The sequence below is a fragment of the Pongo abelii genome, chromosome 18 (assembly GCF_028885655.2).
Source record: "Pongo abelii isolate AG06213 chromosome 18, NHGRI_mPonAbe1-v2.0_pri, whole genome shotgun sequence".
NCBI lineage: Eukaryota > Metazoa > Chordata > Mammalia > Primates > Hominidae > Pongo > Pongo abelii.
In genome coordinates this window covers 67,788,619-67,807,816 of record NC_072003.2, presented here as the reverse complement: position 1 = coordinate 67,807,816, position 19,198 = coordinate 67,788,619, and the positions used below count along the sequence as shown (strand labels likewise).

Here is a 19,198-nt window from a genome sequence, read left to right as displayed (position 1 = left end):
ACTTTGCCTAACTGCCACATATACCTACCTGGCTGAGCAGACCTGCTCAGGACCAACACCAGCCCTCATCATAAGCACTGGGTGACAGCCTAGCCCATGCTCAGACTGGATCCCAAGGCATCTGTTTTGAGATCAAGTGCCCCACCCAGCTACAGCCTGCCATAAACCAACCCAGTACCTTGCAATCTCCTGGTGGAAATCATAGTGTTCATCCTCCTCCAGCCACTCCACAGACCCCGTGGTCGGATTGGCCCGACTGCAGAAGATCTTCATGGTGCCCACTAGCTCCCCAGTTTTAGCACAAAAAAGCAGCCTTGCCAGTTGAGTTCCTGTGGACAAGTCTGACTGTCAGAAACCTATTAATACCAGAAGGAAACAGGAGGTATATAAACAAACGAACAGAAAAAAATCTATTAACAGCATAATGCCCCAAAATGTGGAGGGGGGAAGGGGAGACAAAAGGGGTGAAAAAAATCAAGAAACTGACAAAAATGTCAAAGCCACTGACAGTATTTATCAATATTGTAAATGTTTCCAGCAGGAGTTACTTGGTTTTATATTCAGCATATAACATTAAAAAACTACAACAGATTCATACAGATGTCTGGAAACTTCAGCAGGCTTCGGTGCTTCCAAAAGGGTCAAATGAGCCTCACAGGTTCATCTAGGTGCAGCCCTCAAGGCTAGGAGAAGGAGAAGAGATGGGGTGCTGGTAAAGAAGTGCCACCAATACTGCCTTCGTATACTGAACCCTTAGCTTAAGGAAAAATATGAAGATAGAGCAAGTCAAACCAGGAAAACTTTCATCTAAACAATAAATCACAGCCACACATAAACCTAAAAATGGATAATCCCAGGAATATAATGATGAGTAAAAACAGCAAATCACACAACACATGCAATACGATTCCATTTCTATGAAATTTATAGCTATGCAAAATGGAACGATACATTCTTCAGGGATCACACTAAAAAGCATAGCAAGGAATCAGGATAGTTCACTTCTAAAAGAGAAGAGAAAGAGATGGGATCAAGGAGGGGTATGCAGTGGACTTCAAAAGTATTGTTCTTTTTCTTGAATTGGGTCGTAGGAACATAAATGTTCACGATATTAGCATTCTTTTTATTTTTTTTTAAAAAGATGGGGTCTCGTTATGTTGTCCAGGCTGGACTCAAACTCCTGGGCTCAAGCATTCCTCCTGCCTCAACCTCTCCAGTAGTCGGGACTACAAGTGAGTGCCCCACACCCAGCTAATACTAGCATTCCTTATGCTTCATTATTTTTTATAGTGATTACTTCTTATCTATTCAAATTTTAATTTTAAAAGCAATTTTTAAAAACCATCATCTAAAAAAATTTTGCTTCAAATAAGTAAAATGTCACCAGATTCACGTCTTGTATGGCCTGTCTCCCCAAAGAGATCTATTTCTGGGAAGCAGAGAAACACCACCGCTCAAAATCTAAAGGCACTCCTTAGCAGGTGTGGGCTCTCCCAATACCCATCCCTCTTACCATGCAGAAAGCAACAGGTGTTCTACACTGCCCTTCCTTTCTTGTTAAACATTGGTGCATCTTCAGGAAACCTTACAAAGAATGCCTACTCCACATATCCCTAAACATTCCTATGGCATTTTATTGGCCAGAGTTTTTTTTCTTTTGAAGTTATCTAGAGTAAGTAAACATGGAATTCTTACACAAATAGATGAGAAACAGGCCGGGCACGGTGGCTCACACCTGTAATCCCAGCACTTTGGGAGGCCAAGGCAGGCAGATCACCTGAGGTCAGGAGTTCAAGACCAGCCTTGCCAACATGGCGAAACCCCCGTCTCTACTAAAAATACAAAAATTAGCCAGGCATGGTGGCGCACATCTGTATTCCCAGCTACTCGGGAGGCTGAGGCAGGAGAATCACTTGAACTCGGGAGGCGGAGGTTGCAGTGAGCTGAGACCGCACCACTGCACTCCAGCCTGGGCAACAGAGTAAGACTCCGTCGCCAAAACAAACAAAAAGCAAATAGATTAGAAACAATCTTCCCTGAACAAACTCAGGCAGGCAGTCAGGTTCAAAGTAGACAATTTGTCCAGGTAAAACTCTACTTCTAAAATCCCAGCACACCTATCCCCTAGTCTAATGGTTTTAAAACTTTCTGATAACCCCAGTAAGAAATATACTTTACAATGAGACTCAATACACATACCTGCATATACGCATACAACTAAATGTTCCACAAAACAATACTGACTTCCTACGAACAAAGCCCTCTGATATGCTCTATTTCATTTTTACTGTTTTTAAGAGATGGGATCTCCCTGCTGTCCAGATTGGATCACAGTGGCTATTCACAGGCATGATCATTACACTCTACAGCCTTAAACTCCCGGACTCAAGGGATCCTCCTACGTCAGCCTCCCAAGTAGCCAGACTACCGGCAAGCACCACGGCACCCAGCTGCACTTTTACTTGCTGGTCAGGACCCATCAATGGGTTGCAACCAGCAGTTTAACAGCATTGCTATAATCCACTTTATCTCATGTACTAACATTTATTTTACAGATAGAATACCTAGAACTATCAGAATCTGTAATGTGCATTAGAAAACTGTGTCCAACAAACGCTGGAGTAGAGAAAGAAATGGCCATATCTGACTGAATGTTCAGGGAAGGCTTAAAAGGTGGATTCAGCTGAGGCAGGAGGAGAAGGGGGGGTTGTGGAGGGAGAAGGCATTTCATCCAATTAGAAAGGCTTAGACAATCATGCACATTAAATCAGTTTAGTGACGTAACACTGGACCAGGTGTCAAACATATCAATAGGATCCATATGGTAGAGTCCTGACATACTAATCCTGTGGTCCATGTGGAATCAATTCTGAAGTCACTTCAAGGTTAAGAGTCATCCTTTTGTAGTTCATAAGCGTGACGACTAGGTGTTCATGTGCCTGTGTCAGACATGCCTCCCTCAAACCTTTGCTACATTGGCACGTTACCCATTTGAACTGGAGAAAAAAAAAAAAAAAACTTATAGTGAAGAACTTTTATCCATAGGATTCCTTTCTTGTCTGTGATGTTGCTGAGTCTAAAACCAGGACCACAGTGTCTTTTCAAAACCTGGAACAGCCTGGGCGCGGTGACATGCCTATAATCCCAGCACTTTGGGAGACCAAGGCAGGCGGATCACCTGAGGTCAGGAGTTCGAGACCAGCCTGGCCAACATGGCGAAACCCCGTCTCTACTAAAAATACCAAAAATTAGCGGGCATGGTGGCAGGTGCCTGTAAGCCCTGCTACTTGGGAGGCTGAGGCAGGAGAATTGCTTGAACCTGGGAGGCAGAGGTTGCAGTGAGCCAAGATCGCGCCACTGCACTCCAGCCTGGGCAACAGAGCAAGACAGTATCTCAAAAAAACAAACACACCTGGAACTATGTCTTGTGTTAACAATTTTATGACGGCATGAACCTCTTCTGGTGGGCACTACACACCTTCTCTGGCTAAATGCCCTCATCCATTATTATTTGTTCTCTCCCAGAAGTAGTCTACACTACAGATTCAGGAGATATTCTCTGACCCCCTCCTCATTCTCCAAGAGTTGTAAACTCGCATGGCCATTTACAAGGAGGAAACAGAAACCACCAGGCCAAGCCCTAACTGCATTACCCGTCAGACTGCAGAGCAGATGGTCCACTACATTCATTCAAAATGTATTTGCTAGGCGGTGGTGGCTCACACCTGTGATCCCAGCACTTTGAGGGGCCGAGACGCAAGGATATCGAGTCTGGGAGTTCCAGACCAGCCTGCGCAACATAGTGAGACCCCGTTCTCTACAAAAAATTTTAAAAAAAATTAGCCGGGCGCAGTGGCCTGTGCCTGTAGTCCCAGTTACTCCCACCTACTCGGGAGGCTGAGGTAGGGGAATCACTTGAGCCCGGGAGGGGGAGGTTGCAGTGAGCCGAGATGGCGCCACTGAACTCCAGCCTGGGTGACAGAGTGAGACCCTGTCTTTTTAAAAAATATATATATACATATATATATAAATTAAATATACATATATTAAAATTAACAATTACCCGAGTGTAGTGGCGCGTGCCTGTAGTCCCAGCTACTCGGTAGGCTGAGGTGAGAGGATCGCTTGAGCCCAAGAGGTCAAGGCTGCAGCGCGCCTTGATCACACCACTGCACTCAGCCTAGGCAGCAGAGTGAGACTCTGTCTCGAAAAAATAAAATAACAAAATTTATTAAATACGTTCTATGTGCCAGGCACTATATTAGGGATTGGAACCACCACCACAAGCTAGAGAAGACCCTTGCCCTCCAAGAGCTTAGACTCTAATGAGAGAGTAATACAAATTACAGACTACATGAATGCAAGAAATACACAGAGCGTTGTAGAAAGAGAAAACCAAGGTTACAGAAGGACTCCTTGAGGAAACTAGCATTTGAGACCTACAAGACAGACCGGGATAAAAGTTGGGGAAGAGTTTTTACAGGTCAGGAATCCTTACCCCAACTTTCCCAAGAAAAGGCCCTAAGGTAGAAAGAAGTAGGTTGCATAAGCAAAATGTGCCAAAAGCCTGAACGACCGAAGCACTTTTGCAGAAGCCCCCCACTCCTCATCGCCTATCACATCTTCTGCTCAATCAAGCTGGGCCTTGTCGACTTTGGAAAGGCGTTTGGATTTTGTTCTAAAAGCAGTGGGAGCCACTCAGGAGTTTTAAGCAGAAGCATATCTACACTAGGCGTACGCTTTTACAGGACCACTCTGGCTGGCGTGTAGTGAATACACGACTCTCCAATTACTCAGAACACAGTGAGTGGCAAAGACAACAGCAGGTCTGGCAATCAGAGAACTCGTGGCCCAGTTAGGGGTGAGATGGTTGGAGCTACTGCGGTCTCTGTGGCTGAGGGGAGGCGCCAGGCACGAATACTGCGACACAGCCCCGCGAGCGGCAGGCACCCGGCTGCACTGCAGAGCCGCGGCCAGCCTAGAACCCCGCTCCCCTGCAGGCCAGGGTGTCCCGAGCTGCCCCACGCGGGGGAGTCCAAGTAGGCCCACGCTAGACTCCTCTGCCGAAACCCTGGTGCCGAGGACACCATGCTGGCTGCACACCGAACCCCAAAGCGACCCCACCTTCCCAGCATACCCAGCGCCTCACCCGCCGCGGCAAATCCTCCGCTCGCCTCCACTGCTACCACTTTTACCACGGCCAGCACGCGGGGCGGGACCTCGCAGCGCCGAGGAGCGTGCTGGAGGGCGGGTCCCAAAGCAGAAGTGGAAGGCTATCCCATCACACCCCGCGCGCTCCCACAGTGCTCAGCGGCAGCCACTATGGAGGCCGCCAGGACCGCTGTGCTGCGGGTGAAGCGGAAGCGCAGTGCGGAGCCGGCCGAGGCTCTTGTGCTGGCTTGTAAACGCCTCCGGAGCGACGCGGTCGAGTTAGCGGCACAGAAGACGTCGGAGGGTTTGGAGAGAGCGGCGGAGAATAATGTTTTCCACTTGGTGGCCACTGTGTGCTCCCAGGTATTGGGCGTGGTGCAGCTGGTGTGGAGGGCATCTTCGGGTGCAGCCGGTACGAAACCCGATCCCTGACCCGCTCGCGAACTCTTGCTTACGCTGGCCTCCATCCCCTGTTGCCCCCTAGGAGGAACCAGTCCAGCCTCTCCTGCGGGAAGTTCTGCGCCCGTCACGGAACAGCCAGCAGCGTGTCCGCCGCAATCTCCGCGCCTCGGCTCGGGAGATCCGGCAGGAGGGCCGCTACCGGGTGGTTTCCAGCCGCCGATCCTTGGGGACTACCTCGAGCTGCCAGGAGTCCGAGTACACGCTGGGGAACCCAGAAGTCGCCGAGGACTCGGGCTTTCAGTTGTTAGACCTTGTCCACGAGGAGGGAGAACCTGAAGCCGCCGCCGCAAGCTCCTGCAAAGTGAGTATGCCCCTGAAGGTGGTCGCTGGGCTTCTCAGGACGGTAATGCCAGAAGACTGGGCCCAGTCTCAGCACAGTTTCATCTTAAGGGGACGGATGATCCATCCGGCGTGACGGCCTCATTTTACAGATTTGGTTATTCATCCAACATGTGTTTACTACGTGCCTACTACATGCCAAGTATTTTTTTTAGATTCTGTGGATACAGCAGTGAGGACCTAACATGCAAGTAGACAGAAACAGTAAACAAGTCAATTCACTGTCAGATGATAAGGGATGTAAGGAGGCGGGGAGACAAAGCAGGAAGAGTGGTGCCACTTCAGTGAGAGTGTCACTGAGAAAATGACATTTGAGTAAAGACTTGCAGAAGGTGAATGGCAGGGCATTCCACATATCAAGAGGACTTCTAGGCAGAGAACCTGAAAGTAAAGAGGCTCTGAAGCCGTTTGTCTGCTCCTTGCAAGGTGCCTGGAGCCCGGTGAGCTAGAGGAGAGCAGTAAGGAATTTGAGGGGAGGATGCCTGCTAGACCCTCTAGGTACTTGTAAGGACATTGCCTTTCACCCTGACTGAGATGGGGATCACTGGAGCAAAGTAGAGATAGAGCAGGTAGGAAAATTGAACAGAGAGGTTAAAGGAATAGTCCTGAGTAGCATATCAAGTTTGAGGTAGATTTAGGTCTAGAATGCAAGTCTTCTCACATTTAATCCAGTGCTTTTCTTTATATTACATTTGCTAACTTCATTTGCAATCACTTCCAAAAAAAGTCTACTACATGCAGCAAAACTACAGAAATGGAAAATTCTCCTTGAGGCTGGGCACAGTAGCTGACGCCTAATCCTAGCACGTAGGGAGGCCCAGGCGGGAGGATCACCTGAGCCTGGGGAGGTCAAGGCTACAGTGAGCCATGATTGTGCGGCAGTGACATTTCAGCCTAGGTGACAGTGAGACCCTGTCTCAAAAAAAAAAAAAATACTCTTTGTAATCCCAGCGCTTTGGGAGGCTGAGGCAGGAGGGTCGCTTGAGGCCAGCCTGGGCAACAAAGCAAGACCTTGTCACTACAAAAAGGAAAGGAAATTAGCTGGGCATTGTGGCACGCGCTGGTAGTCCTAGCTACTGGGGAGGCTGGGGCAGGAGGATCACTTAAACTCAGGAATTAGAGATTGCAGTGAGCTGTGATCAAGTCACTGCCCTCTGGTTTGAGCAACAGAGCAAGATACTGTCTCTAAAAAAAAACAGAAAATTCTCAACATAAGGTGTGCCCTCTCTTTTTTTTTTTTTGAGTCAGAATCTCACTCTGTTGCCCAGGCTAGAGTGCATTGGCGTGATGCTGGCTCACTGCAACCTCTGACTCCCGGGTTCAAGCAATTCTCCTGCCTCAGCCTCCCAAATAGCTGGGATTACAAGCGTGAGCCACCACACCCGGCTAATTTTTGTATTTTTAGTAGAGACGGGGTTTCGCTATGTTGGCCAGTCTGGTTTCAAACTCCTGGCCTCAAGTGATCCGCCCACCTCAACCTCCCAAAGTGCTGGGATTACAGGCATGAGCCGCTGCGCCTAGCCAATATGCCCTCTCTTGATAAACATTTTTATAGAACTCATTTTAATCATTTTTGAAAATTATAATTCAAAATGAATCCACAAGCAACAAGCAAATGGTACTAGTGTAATTGTTTATTGTTGTTTTTGTTTTGTTTGAGATGGAGTCTCACCCTTGTCGCCCAGGCTGTAGTGCAGTGGCGCGATCTCGGCTCACTGCGGCCTCCGCCTCCTGGATTCAAGCAGTTCTCGTGCCTCAGCCTCGCTAGTAGTTGGGATTACAGGCATGAGCCACCACACCTGGCTAATTTTGTATTTTTAGTAGAGACGGGGTTTCGCCATGTTGGCCAGGCTGGTCTTGAACTCCTGACCTCAAGTGAGCCACCCGCATCGGCCTCCCAAAGTGCTGGGATTACAGGCGTGAGCCACCATGCCCAGCTGGTGCTAGTGTAACTGGATAGCAATTTGTGTATGTTGTCCATAGCTACATCTTTCACCAAAACATTCCAGACTAATGCATGACTTATAAAATGTGTAAAGTAGACCAATGCTCAGTGGAATTGAATCAAGTAAATAGTTCACTAAGCCGGGCACAGTGGCTCATGCCTGTAATCCCAGCACTTTGGGAGGCCGAGGCAGGTGGATCACTTGAGGTCAGGAGTTCAAGACCAGCCTGGCCAATATGGCAAAGCCCCATTTCTACTAAAAATACAAAAATCAGCCGGGCGTGGTGGCAGGTGCCTGTAATCCCTTCTACTCGGGAGGTTGAGGCAGGAGAATCACCTGAACGCAGCAGGCAGAGGTTGCAGTGAGCCAAGATTGCACCACTGCACTCCAGCCTGGGCGAGAAAAGCAAAACTCCATCTCAAAAAACAAGAGTAAATAGCTAATTTAATTTTGTAAAGAAAACTAGGAGATAAACTGATGACGGATGTGAACAGAGATTTTTCCAGTAAAGCAATACCGACTCTAAACGTACCAAAAATGTTTGCACAAAGTAATTATAGGGGAAAAATGAATTTATGCTTGAGGTTTTATGCATACTAGACTAGCAGGAAAAAAGTAGTTGATAGCAATGCTGGCAAGGCAATGATTGAAAGCGTACACAATTGTAGGAATAAAATTGATGCAAGCCTTTTGGAAAACAGCATGGCATGGGAGCCATGTTTTACATATGTAAATTTATTATTGTTTGGATCTAAAGCCATGCATAATCTAGGAAAATTTTAAAATTAAAAATTTCTAAGGAAATTTAAAAATGACAGCATTTCTATGTTATGTTACAATGAATTTCTCCTTAAATTGACATAATTTACATTTTAAGCAAATAAATTCCTATTAGATAAATTTAATAGGAAATTTAAAAATTAAAGGACTTCAGTTCCTTTTAACTAGTAGTCTCACCTCCAAGATTTATCCTAGGGAGATAATTCAGCAGAAGCAAACAGCTAAGCTAAGCTATGATATTAACAAATGCTACTGTTGATTGACTAAGTAATTATGTCAAATAGCGTGCTAGGTACTTGTTATATTTCCTTTTAATTTAACTCATTTAATCCTCACAAAAACCTTATGAGTTAGATACTTTCATCCCCATTTTCAAAGGCAGGAAATGGCACGTTCATTGCAACACTATACATGGAGGTTAAAAATTATATCCAAGAGGTTGACACATACAACTGTCTGGACTCTTAGAACTGATAACCATGAAGACTGATTGTAGGGGAAAATATATATGTTTAACAGTACAAAATGCTGCATGTAGTGAAACTGAAAATATGGGCTGGGCTCAGTGGTTCACACCTGTAATCCCAACACTTTGGGAGGCCAAGAAAGGAGCACTTGAGCCCAGGAGTTCAAGACTATGATCATACTGCTGCTATGATCATACTGCTGCCCTCCAGCCTGGGCAACAGAGCAAGACCCTGATTCCGAGTGAGTGAATGAATGAATGAATGAATGAATGAATACACATGGACATAGACTTTAAAATAATTTTCAGCAAGGGTACAGTGGGTTACTCCTATAATCCTAGCACTTTGGGAGGCTAAGGCAGGAGGATTGCTTGAGGCCTGAAGTTCGAGACAATCCTGAGCAACATAGCAAGACTCCATCTCTACAGAAATAATAATTATTATTTTTCTTCTAGCTAGGAGGAGTGGTGCACACCTTTAGTCCCAGCTACTCAGGAGGTTGAGACAGAAAGATCACCTAAGGCTAGGAGTTCGAGGCCAGTTTGGGCAACATAATGAAAACCGCCTCTTTAAGCAATAATAGGCCGGGCGCAGTGGCTCATGCCTGTGATGCCAGCACTTTGGGAGGCCAAGGTGGGTGGATCATGAGGTCAGGAGTTCGAGACCAGCCTGACCAACATAGTGAAACCCTGTCTCTACTAAAAATACAAAAATTGGCCAGGCATGGTGGTGCACACCTCTAATCCCAGCTACTCAGGAGGCTGAGACAGGAGAATCGCTTGAACCCGGGAGGCAGAGGTTGCAGTGAGCCAAGATCACGCCATTGCACTCAAGCCTGGGTAACAAGAGCGAAACTCCATCTCAAAAAAGAAAAAGAAAATAATTTATGTTCATTATAGGAAATTTGAAAAAATATAGCAAAGGAGGAAAATCTCCCATTTTACCATTTCTGGGCTCAAGCAACCTGTCCACCTTGGCTTCCCGAAGCACTGGGATTATAGGTGTGAGAGCCGAGCACAAAAGAGCAGAAGGCTATCTTGTACGTTTCTATCTTAAAATAAGAACTACACATTAATTTTACAGAGATTCTTGATTTTTTAATGTAATAATTAATTAAAAGACTAGGAATTCATGGGGATAAGAATCTTGACCACAACACTATGGAACTGTAGCTGGGCAAGGTGGTTCGGCTCACGCCTGTAATCCCAGCACTTTGGGAGGCCGGGGCGGGCAGATTACTTGAGGTCAGGAGATCGAAACCATCCTGGCTAACACAGTGAAACCCCATCTCTACTAAGAATATAAAAAATTAGCCGGGCATGGTGGCACGCACCTGTAGTCCCAGCTACTTGGGAGGCTGAGATAGAAGAAACGCTTGAACCTGGGAGGCGGAGGTTGCAGTGAGCCAAGATCACCCCACTGCACTCCAGCCTGGGTGACAGAGTGAGACTCCGTCTCAAAAAAAACAAAAACAAAAACAAAAACTGTAGGGAGTCTTCCTTCACCCAACTTATAGGTTCTTCCTCATGGAACATCATGTTTTGGGTCATGCGTGTGTGTGTAATCTGTGGTTTCTTTACAGACATCTGACCCAGATGTGATCCTCTGCAATTCTGTAGAGTTGATCCGTGAGCGATTGACTGTGTCTGAGGATGGACCAGGAGTCAGGCACCAGGAAGAACAAAAACACGATGACTATGTGTATGACATTTACTACTTGGAGACGGCCACTCCAGGCTGGATTGAGAACATCCTCTCTGTGCAGCCCTACAGTCAAGAATGGGAGCTGGTAAGGGGGCCCATAAGGAGACGGGGCATGAGGCATCCTAAGCTCTTTACCTAATCAGAATGCTTTGCTTCCCTGGGCTCCACTCCTGAATAACATTGTCCTTAAGTTCTTTTCCTCCTTAAAAGAACTTATTCTAAGTGCCTTTTAGGAACCGGACTTTATAGTACAGGGAATTTTGGGAAAGATCATCTTAGATTGATAATTTTTACATTAATGAATATTTTACAAGGTTTGCAACATCACCTTTATTGTTTATAGCTATCCATTCTTAGGGGGGAAATATGTATATGGGGCTTATGATAAGATAAAGACGATAAAACCAGAAATTCTTAACATGAGTGACAACAAAACCTATTTTTTAATTCGTACTTTAGAAGTAGAGAAACCTCGGATGAAGAAAGCTAACATCCTGACATTATTCTTTTTTTTTTTCTTTTTTGAGACAAGGTCTCACACTGTCACCCAGGCTGGAGTGTAGTGGTGCTATCTGAGCTCACTGCAGCCTCTATCTCCTAGGCTCAAGCGATCCTCCCATCTCAGCCTCCCAAGCAGCCAGCCAGGAGTACAGGCATGCACCATGATGCCCAATTTTTGTTGATTTTTTTGTAGAGGCAGGGTCTCACTATGTTGTCCAGGCTGGTCTTATGGTCTTGAACTCCTGGGCTCAAGTGATCCTCCCACCTTGGCCTCCCAAAGTGTTGGGATTACAGGTGTGAGCCACCACACCTAGCTGACACCATTATCTTTTTTTTTTTTTTTTTTTTGGAGATGGAGTCTCGCTCTGTCACCCAGGCTGGAGTGCAATGGTGCAAACTTGGCTCGTTGCAACCTCTGCCTCCTGGGTTCAAGCAATTCTCCTGCCTCAGCCTCCCAAGTAGCTGGGTCTACAGGTGAGTGCCACCATGCCCGGCTAATTTTTGTATTTTTAGTAGAGACAGGGTTTTACCATGTTGCCCAGGCTGGTCTCAAACTTCTGACCTCAAGTGATCCACCCACCTCGGCCTCCCAAAGTGCTGGGATTACAGGTGTGAGCCACCGCGCCCAGCCTATTCTCAAATTCTAAAATGATTAAAAAGAAAACTTAAGGTGGCACCTAATGGTCATGCTCAGACTGTAATCAAGAAGCACTGCATCCTGCACCTGCATTAGGACAGATTTGCAGTCAGGTACCCACCTTGGACCACTGCATGGCCCTTCCTCCTGCCTTTCTGCACCTCTTATGCTTGGGTTTTGGTTTCGACCTTTGGAATTTGAAGGAATCGCTCAGAGCCATTACTCCTCTTTTCCCTGTGTTCCCTTCTCATGGAGTTCAGTGTGTCCTATCATTGTGGAGCTGGGCTCTGAGTGGAAGGGGGCTATTATCTCCCTCTCATAGCCTCTTGTGCAACGGAGTCAAACTACTAGTCTGCGGTTTTTTCACATGGCACTTTTACATGATATCTCTTCAAGCTGGTATGCTAACAACTTCCCCCAGAGCATAACCTTAGAGGTTTTGACTTGGACTCATGTTTGTGTTGAGATGCGTAGGTGAATGATGATCAAGAACCAGAGGACATTTACGACGATGAAGATGACGAGAACAGTGAGAATAACTGGCGCAATGAGTACCCAGAGGAGGAGAGCAGTGATGGAGATGAGGATTCCAGAGGTAGGTGGCAGCCCCAGACCGGGAGGGACTGGGTAGGATCTGAGACTGAGGTGCAGGCATAGTTGACAGGTGCATCTTAATTGCCTTTCCTTCTCTGCCACTGAGCGCCAGCAGCTCAGCCGCAACTAAGCGGTGCTGTAGGAGACCCAAAGACCAGTGTTTCTAGGGTCCTCCTGGGGGTGTAATAATCCATCAGGCCTGGGTTCAAATCTGTAGTTGTCATTACTTTGCTGTGGCTCTTGGGTAGTTACTTCACCTCACTGAGCCTCATTTTCTCTCCCGATGAGATGGTTCTGCATGAATTTTAGTGGTTGAGATTATGTAAAATATGTAGCTCATTGTCTCTTCCCCTGCCCCAGTCAAGAAACCAATGAAGAGAGAGGTTTGCCAGTAGGAATAAGCCCAGAGTTTTCACAAATCAGTTATCTAACTTCTCAAAAAACTGCTGCATGTACAACTGTTTTGAGAAAGATGCAACACAGACATAATACCTGGGGGAAAAAGAAAGACGCTCTGACAACATAATTCCCGTGGTAACTGTGTTAAAGAAGATAGAAGAAGGCCCAACAAAAAGAATTTATTGGTGTCTGATAACAGAGAAATGAATCAAACAATTGCATATTCTATTGGGGAGGTTTGTCAATAACACGTTAAAAGGAGAAAGGTACAAAAATATTTACAATATGACTACAACTCTTACAACAAAAAAAATCCTATACAGAGGGGAGAAGTGACAAAATACTCCACGGAGGGGAGAAGTGACAAAATACTCCAGTGTGAAGGGACTTGGTTTAGATGATAGGAAAGTGATTCCTTCTTTAAAAAAAAAAAAAAAAAAAAAAATTCTATACTCTTTATTTTATTTATTGAGCAAGCATTTTGCATTACAATCGGGGACAAAAACAGACCTTTCTGAGAAGAGAAGGGGCTCCTGCAGTAGCCTAGGAAAATCACATTTAGAATCCATTCCCGGGATGTCATTCTAGGCTCTGCTGACTACGACAGCCTGAGTGAGGAGGAAAGAGGCAGCAGCAGCAGACAGCAGATGTGGAGCAAGTACCCTCTGGATGTGCAGAAGGAGTTCGGCTATGACAGCCCCCACGACCTGGATTCAGACTGATGGTCTTGTGATGTCCATGAGGTTCTGCCACATGCCCGTGAGCGCTCTGAGTCCAGAGTTACCTGCCCTGCTGACATCTCTTAGGTTTCCTAGCTTAACATGTGGAAGGAAAAGCATATCAAGCATATCGGGCGGCACCATCCCACCACAGTGAAAACTTATGTTAGGGGAGTGAGTCTTTTCCACTTACAGTAGGGCCCCTTTGCCTCAATCAAAAGTGACCCTACAGTTTGAAAGAAAAAAAAATGTTGAAAAAAGGAAGGTTTCTTTAGCTTTAGCTTCTTGGCCCAGGAATTTTTCCTGGCATTCAGGTTCTGTGCTGAAACCACAAGGGAGGGGGAGGTTCCCATTTCATTGGCAGGAAGCTTCTGCTCTGCCATACCACCAGGCTGCCTGCCTCTAGGAAAACCCTGTTCCTTTTGATAGACAGAATCTAAAAGGGGTACCAGTGGGTCCCTTGTAGCAATACAGACTGGATAGTAATGGCCATTAGGGCAAAAAGTAGTCTGTCTGAGCAGTGGGAGATTTTAGTTAAGTTATTTCTGCTTCCAAACTCTGATAACGGTTGTGAAATTACTGACTGACTTCCTTTGGCAGTGGGGCCAAGAAACAATATATATGAATGTGATACATGTGTTTAGTAAAATCTAGCTTTGAACATGGAAGAAAGTAATTCTTTGAAAACCTTTTAAATCTGAATATCTAAAACAGGGAGCGGTAGTGAGATAGAAGTTTCAGCATTGATTATAAATATCAAGGACTTAAGGCAAGGGAGGAAAAACAAAGTACCTTCTGAACTTAGCTTTCCACTGAGTAGTAATGTTTACTCTTCACAGCACCCACCACAAAAACAAACTACTATCAACAAGATCAATTTTATTACAACTTGTATCTCTTCTAAGCAGACTCTGTCCCTATGCCTTTCCAAACCGTAGCTGCCTTAACTGACTGCCTTGGTGTTTATTCTAGCATAACATTGTCCAGTAGAACTATCTGCAGTGACGATATGTTCTGTGTCTGCGTTATGTAGTAGTAGACACGGGTGGCTGCTGAGCACTTGAAGTGTGATTAGCGCAACTGAAAAACTGAGCTTTTAATTTTATTTCATTTTAATGTAATTAGCTACACGTGGCTAGTAGCTGTTGTAGTGGACAACACAGGTCTAAGGAAACAACGCAGAACATTCAGCTAGGGGTGTACCCTCATAGCCTGTGAGTGTCTCTGACTCACTGTCGTGGGGGAAGGTGAGTTACACAGGGAGATACCTTCTTGCCGCCTCTTTTAGGATTTCCTAAGTATCTCTCCTTCATCCTACCTGCCATCATTCTTTGACTTTATGTCTGTTTTCTAAACCTTTACCTACACTAGCTCTAATCTACATGGAGTTGTTCAACCTGCCAAAGTGATTAAATTCTGGGTACACAGGCCGTATATATTGCAGCTAATTAAAACAACAAACATCCTAGGTATGCACAAAGGTATAATTCACCGTTATAACAGACAGCAACTTGTATGTCTAATGTTAGACATCTTGCTTTCTGTCTGTAGGCATAGAAACAAAGGATTGAAAGCCATACAGCAACCGGGTGAAAAAACAAAACACTGTGCTGTTACAGTGTGCTCCCTGCTATTTATACTCATTAAGTTTCCCCAATATTAAAGGGCTGACAACTTAATAAACTGTACTCACTGCAAAAGGGATAATAAGCACACCAGGAGAAGGATTTAAGGAGACAGACAACAAAGAGCTGGCAGAAATTAATTCCACCATGAAGCTTGAGTGCTGTAGGGATCCTCTGGCTTCGCTCCCAAAGAGGGGATCCTGGGAGAAATCTGTATCCAGCACAGAGGGGGAAAATGCTGTCACCATCCAAAAATGAAAGGAGGATGACATGGCTCACTAAGCAAGTACTAGGATACCTGACATGTGAGGTCCTTGCTTTCCCTAGAAGCCACTGGTGGGGGCGGGGGGAGGGGAATGCAGCAAATTCCTGGGATTAGCTGGTTACCTGGTGGAGAAAGCTAAAGCTGGGGTCAGGGATCTTTAAAAGGCAAGCACATTTTGCTTAAAGGATTAGCTCCAGAGGAGCCCTGGGATGGGTGCCAGCTTGGCTCAGACAGAAGCCATGTTCTTAGCGTTCAGGCAAGTCAGCCTTTGCACGAGACACCCTGTCGTCGGGCAGGAATTTGCCATACAAATCCCAAACCCATGACAGTAGGAATGTCACCCCATGCTTCACATATGCATTATGCTCTGAACCCAAGGCAACTGTGACCGTGCTTCCTTCAATCTTTATTGAGCAAATACATGGCCAAGGTTATTCCCTTATCTGTGACTGGGTGGAGAATGGTCAGGAAGGGAGACTGCTCACTGTTGACCAATTCCAAAACCTAAGGATAAGAAGCCCATGGAGTATGTCAAGCTAGCAGGTTCTTCTCGGCCCAGGATGGACAGTGTCTGGGGGCATCACAAAACAGTTGTACAATCCAGTGCAGCCGTCCTGCTCATACAGTAAGATCCATTAGGCCAGAGCAGGCCTAACTTGGGTGGAGAGCCCAGCCTGAGCACCAGAATTAGTTGCTTCCACTTGTGCAGCCTGCTGAAGAGCCGGACTCAGGTTGAAGCAGCTTTCCTCCCAGTCTTCACTGATCTCCACAGGGAGAAAACAGAAGTCCCCACAAGTACCAAGCTCTTCCTGAGACTGCAGCCACCACACCTCGGGGAAGGGGAGGCTGGCAGGAGAGGAGTACACTGTCCCGATGACCCACACCAAGGCGGCTCCAAGTGTAAACAAAGCCTGGTGCCAGGGACAGAAGAGGATGCAGCCTGATGTGAGGTTTTCAGAAAAGTGAAATGACCTAGCACCAGGGTGGGCTTGCTTGGGTCTGCACAGCAGTCCCTCACACTGCCCTTACAGAGAGGAACAGGTTATTTGATGACTTGGGCCCATGAGATGTTCTCCAAGCCATTGACAGCTGAGAGAATTCAGGTGATCCACCTGAATTTCAGAAGTTTCAGCCTTCTTAGAGTTCGTAACAGAATCTCAGAGATTTACTGTCGGCTAGAGCAAAGATGTAAGGTCTCAAGTAAAATAAAGGATTATCCTTCAAAACAGCAATATTAACAGACTTCTGACTCATGACTTTGTTCATCTGTCCTTGCTGGACCTGAGCCAAGTGCTTGTAACATGATCTATGATCTATCTGTATGCTAAAGTGTAACAGGTACGTGAGTAAAAAAATCTTTAAGGTTCATTGTTGCAGGTAAGACTCAATAGAAGATTGTGCTAAACAGCATAAAATCTGTGGTCAGAGTCTGACCCAATACCACAGACATTTCTGAGCCCAAAGGGACTCAGTTTTGGGTACTTTGAATTTTAAATACAATCAGCCTATTGCATCCTGTAGATGAAGAAACATGCATGCTTCGTTAGAACTGGTGTTCTGGACGAAATAAATAAGGGAATATAACTCTCTCCCCAGGGAAGACTTTAGAGCCAGAGGAAGAAATGGTAGCATTTCAGGCCTTTAAGTCAGGTGTTGGACCTGGTCAGAGGAAAACTTCCCATAAAGCAGCCCCTCTATAGGGATTCCTACTTCAAATACCAAATTCAGAAGCCACCAGCCCTATCAACCTAGCATTCCCTCTTCCCCACTGCACTTTACCAAGTAAATATCTGTAAGAGCTGCATCTACCTATCAGGAGTAAAACTAAATGACCATTCCCCTGTTCCCCAATCTTCCCCCCACCCTCAGAAGCCCCCACCTTGAGGCTGGCCCAGATCCTGAGTCTCCTCCTATAGCTTACCAATAAGAGCACTGGCCCTGAGCCCCGCTATATGACGTGGGTCAAAAGGCTCCTTTAATTCAGGAGAGTTGGGCCCACAGAGTCTTGTTATCAGGATTTTGCTGGTTGGCCAGCCTTCCAGGCCTCGGAAAGCCATCTCTGACCTCTAGTCAGTTTTCCTCTCATCCTCTTTCTCTTCGGCTACATCAAGCTCAGTCAGGACACAAAAGCAAAGCTGCTGGGTGCCTCTGGTGATAGCAGCTAAATGAAAATACAGCAAGCACAGGATTTAGTACAACATCTAGCTACAGCCTTAACCTGAACAAGGCTGACAACATCTATGGCTCCCTCCCCACCTGCCCCTTGAGTACCCTATATCAGGCTTTACCCCCATCTCCCAACAAGCCTCATCATCCTCTGTCCCATGCCCAACCAGAGTCTGATGCACAACTCATCTTCCCAGGTGATTTGTGTTGTCAGGAGGTAATGTTTTAGCCCCAAAATAGGACACTAAAATTAGAACTAAAGTGATCATGTCAAAATCAAAAGGGAAGTCGTGGACAGCTGGGTCTCATGGCCTCCAGCAAATTCTGAGTATGGGGAAGCTGTTAGCCACCCCCCACCTCTGCATGCGCATGCACACACAGCCGCCAGGGAGTAGTGGGGCGCAGAGAAGCTCACCCAGGACATTCCGAATAAACAGTGGCCTCCGGGACTCTGGCAGGTAAACACCCATGAAGTAGAAAGGGACTCCAGAAAGGGCAATCCCGATGCCAATGAGGGAATTAATGGTGTCAGTGAAGAGGGGCACTATCACCAGAAACACGGAGCATATGCAGAACACGATGGGGAAAAACATGCTCAGCTGAAATAGAGGGGGTGAGAGATTAAGTAACGTGGGAAGAGGAAACAGCTCATGGGCAAGAAGCCACCTTAGGGAGATGGCCCACCCCTCCTAGTCTGCCCAGAGCTGCTGACCTTGAGAGGCCGGGGCCGCTTGGGCTCCTTCCAGCGGAGGTAGAGCTGTCCAACAACAGACAGGCCCACGAAGAACCAGTAGCTGAAGCTGAAGTAGTTGATAAGCTGGAAAACATCCTCCACGATGAGGTAGATGAGTGCCATGGTGCACTGTGGGAAAGGGGTGGGGAGACAGGTGAGCATCGTCACCACCTGCGCCCCCAGGAGACTCCCCCACCCAGCAGTCAGTACTAGATCTGATGCTACTTCACCAGATTACCTCTGGCTCTTCATTGACCCCTTGGCATCAGATAGGTCCATTCCTTGATGTACCCTGAGGTACATTAACCCTCAGGGTAGCATCTTTCCCTCTTCTGTTGCAGCCCTTCCTCCACTCAATGCCTCCCCCTTGTTGCAAGCACTTTAGAAAAAGGCAGACGCTGAGGCCCTCCTCACTTCAGTGCACCAACCTTAACATGGATTACATGGTGTCCTAGAGAGGGGTTAGACCTGGGTCGCAACTACCTGGCATACAAATGGGGGAAACGCCTTCAGAATCATCTTACTGTCCTCGGGCCTGAGAAATGCTAACTAGCAAAATGGATCCCTACCCATCCGGACTAAATAATGTCAATAAATAATGGAATATAACTCTCTCCCCATGGAAGAATTTTGAGCCAGAGGGAGAAATTGTAGCATTTCAGGCCTCTGAAGTCAGGTGTTGGACCTGGAAACTAGCAAAATGGATCCAT

At 46.4% G+C, this 19,198-nt stretch overlaps 3 protein-coding genes and 1 non-coding gene across 70 annotated transcripts in view; 2 read left to right on the top strand and 2 right to left on the bottom strand.

Moving 5' to 3' along the window:
- The window catches only part of PRMT7 (protein arginine methyltransferase 7), a 47,766-nt gene extending 42,501 nt beyond the window's left edge, over window positions 1-5,265 (bottom strand). For 20 of the 50 annotated variants that reach the window (XR_008514872.2, XR_008514875.2, XM_054535021.2 and 17 more), the window contains exons 1-3: window positions 5,150-5,265; window positions 4,064-4,200; window positions 179-356 (exon numbers count right to left, since the gene is read on the bottom strand). Coding sequence is in view for 45 of the 50 variants with exons in the window: in XM_054535021.2 (XP_054390996.1) it covers window positions 179-273 (95 nt within the window). In the remaining 5 variants the exon portion in view is untranslated. Of the gene's footprint in view, window positions 1-178; window positions 357-598; window positions 684-4,063; window positions 4,201-5,137 lie in introns of those variants that run through there. The other 30 variants (XM_054535022.2, XM_063717695.1, XM_063717703.1 and 27 more) reach the window with 10 other exon arrangements.
- On the top strand, window positions 2,896-2,997 carry LOC112129493 (small nucleolar RNA U13). Its single transcript, XR_002911888.2, has one exon. It is a non-coding gene; the product is annotated as a small nucleolar RNA U13 (small nucleolar RNA).
- Window positions 4,925-16,821, top strand: SLC7A6OS (solute carrier family 7 member 6 opposite strand). Its single transcript, XM_002826573.6, has 5 exons — window positions 4,925-5,514; window positions 5,636-5,914; window positions 10,728-10,934; window positions 12,462-12,582; window positions 13,569-16,821. Exons 1-5 carry the CDS (start codon window positions 5,089-5,091, stop codon window positions 13,700-13,702), a joined length of 1,167 nt encoding a protein of 388 aa, XP_002826619.2. The 5' UTR covers window positions 4,925-5,088; the 3' UTR covers window positions 13,703-16,821.
- The window catches only part of SLC7A6 (solute carrier family 7 member 6), a 35,787-nt gene continuing 32,563 nt past the window's right edge, over window positions 15,975-19,198 (bottom strand). For 14 of the 18 annotated variants that reach the window (XM_063717732.1, XM_063717726.1, XM_063717722.1 and 11 more), the window contains 3 exons: window positions 18,468-18,617; window positions 18,171-18,354; window positions 15,975-17,750 (listed from right to left, as the gene is read on the bottom strand). In XM_063717732.1, the coding sequence (XP_063573802.1) occupies window positions 17,656-17,750; window positions 18,171-18,354; window positions 18,468-18,617 (429 nt within the window). In that variant the 3' untranslated portion in view covers window positions 15,975-17,655. The remainder of the gene's footprint in view (window positions 17,751-18,170; window positions 18,355-18,467; window positions 18,618-19,198) is intronic. The other 4 variants (XR_010137846.1, XR_010137847.1, XR_010137848.1 and 1 more) reach the window with 3 other exon arrangements.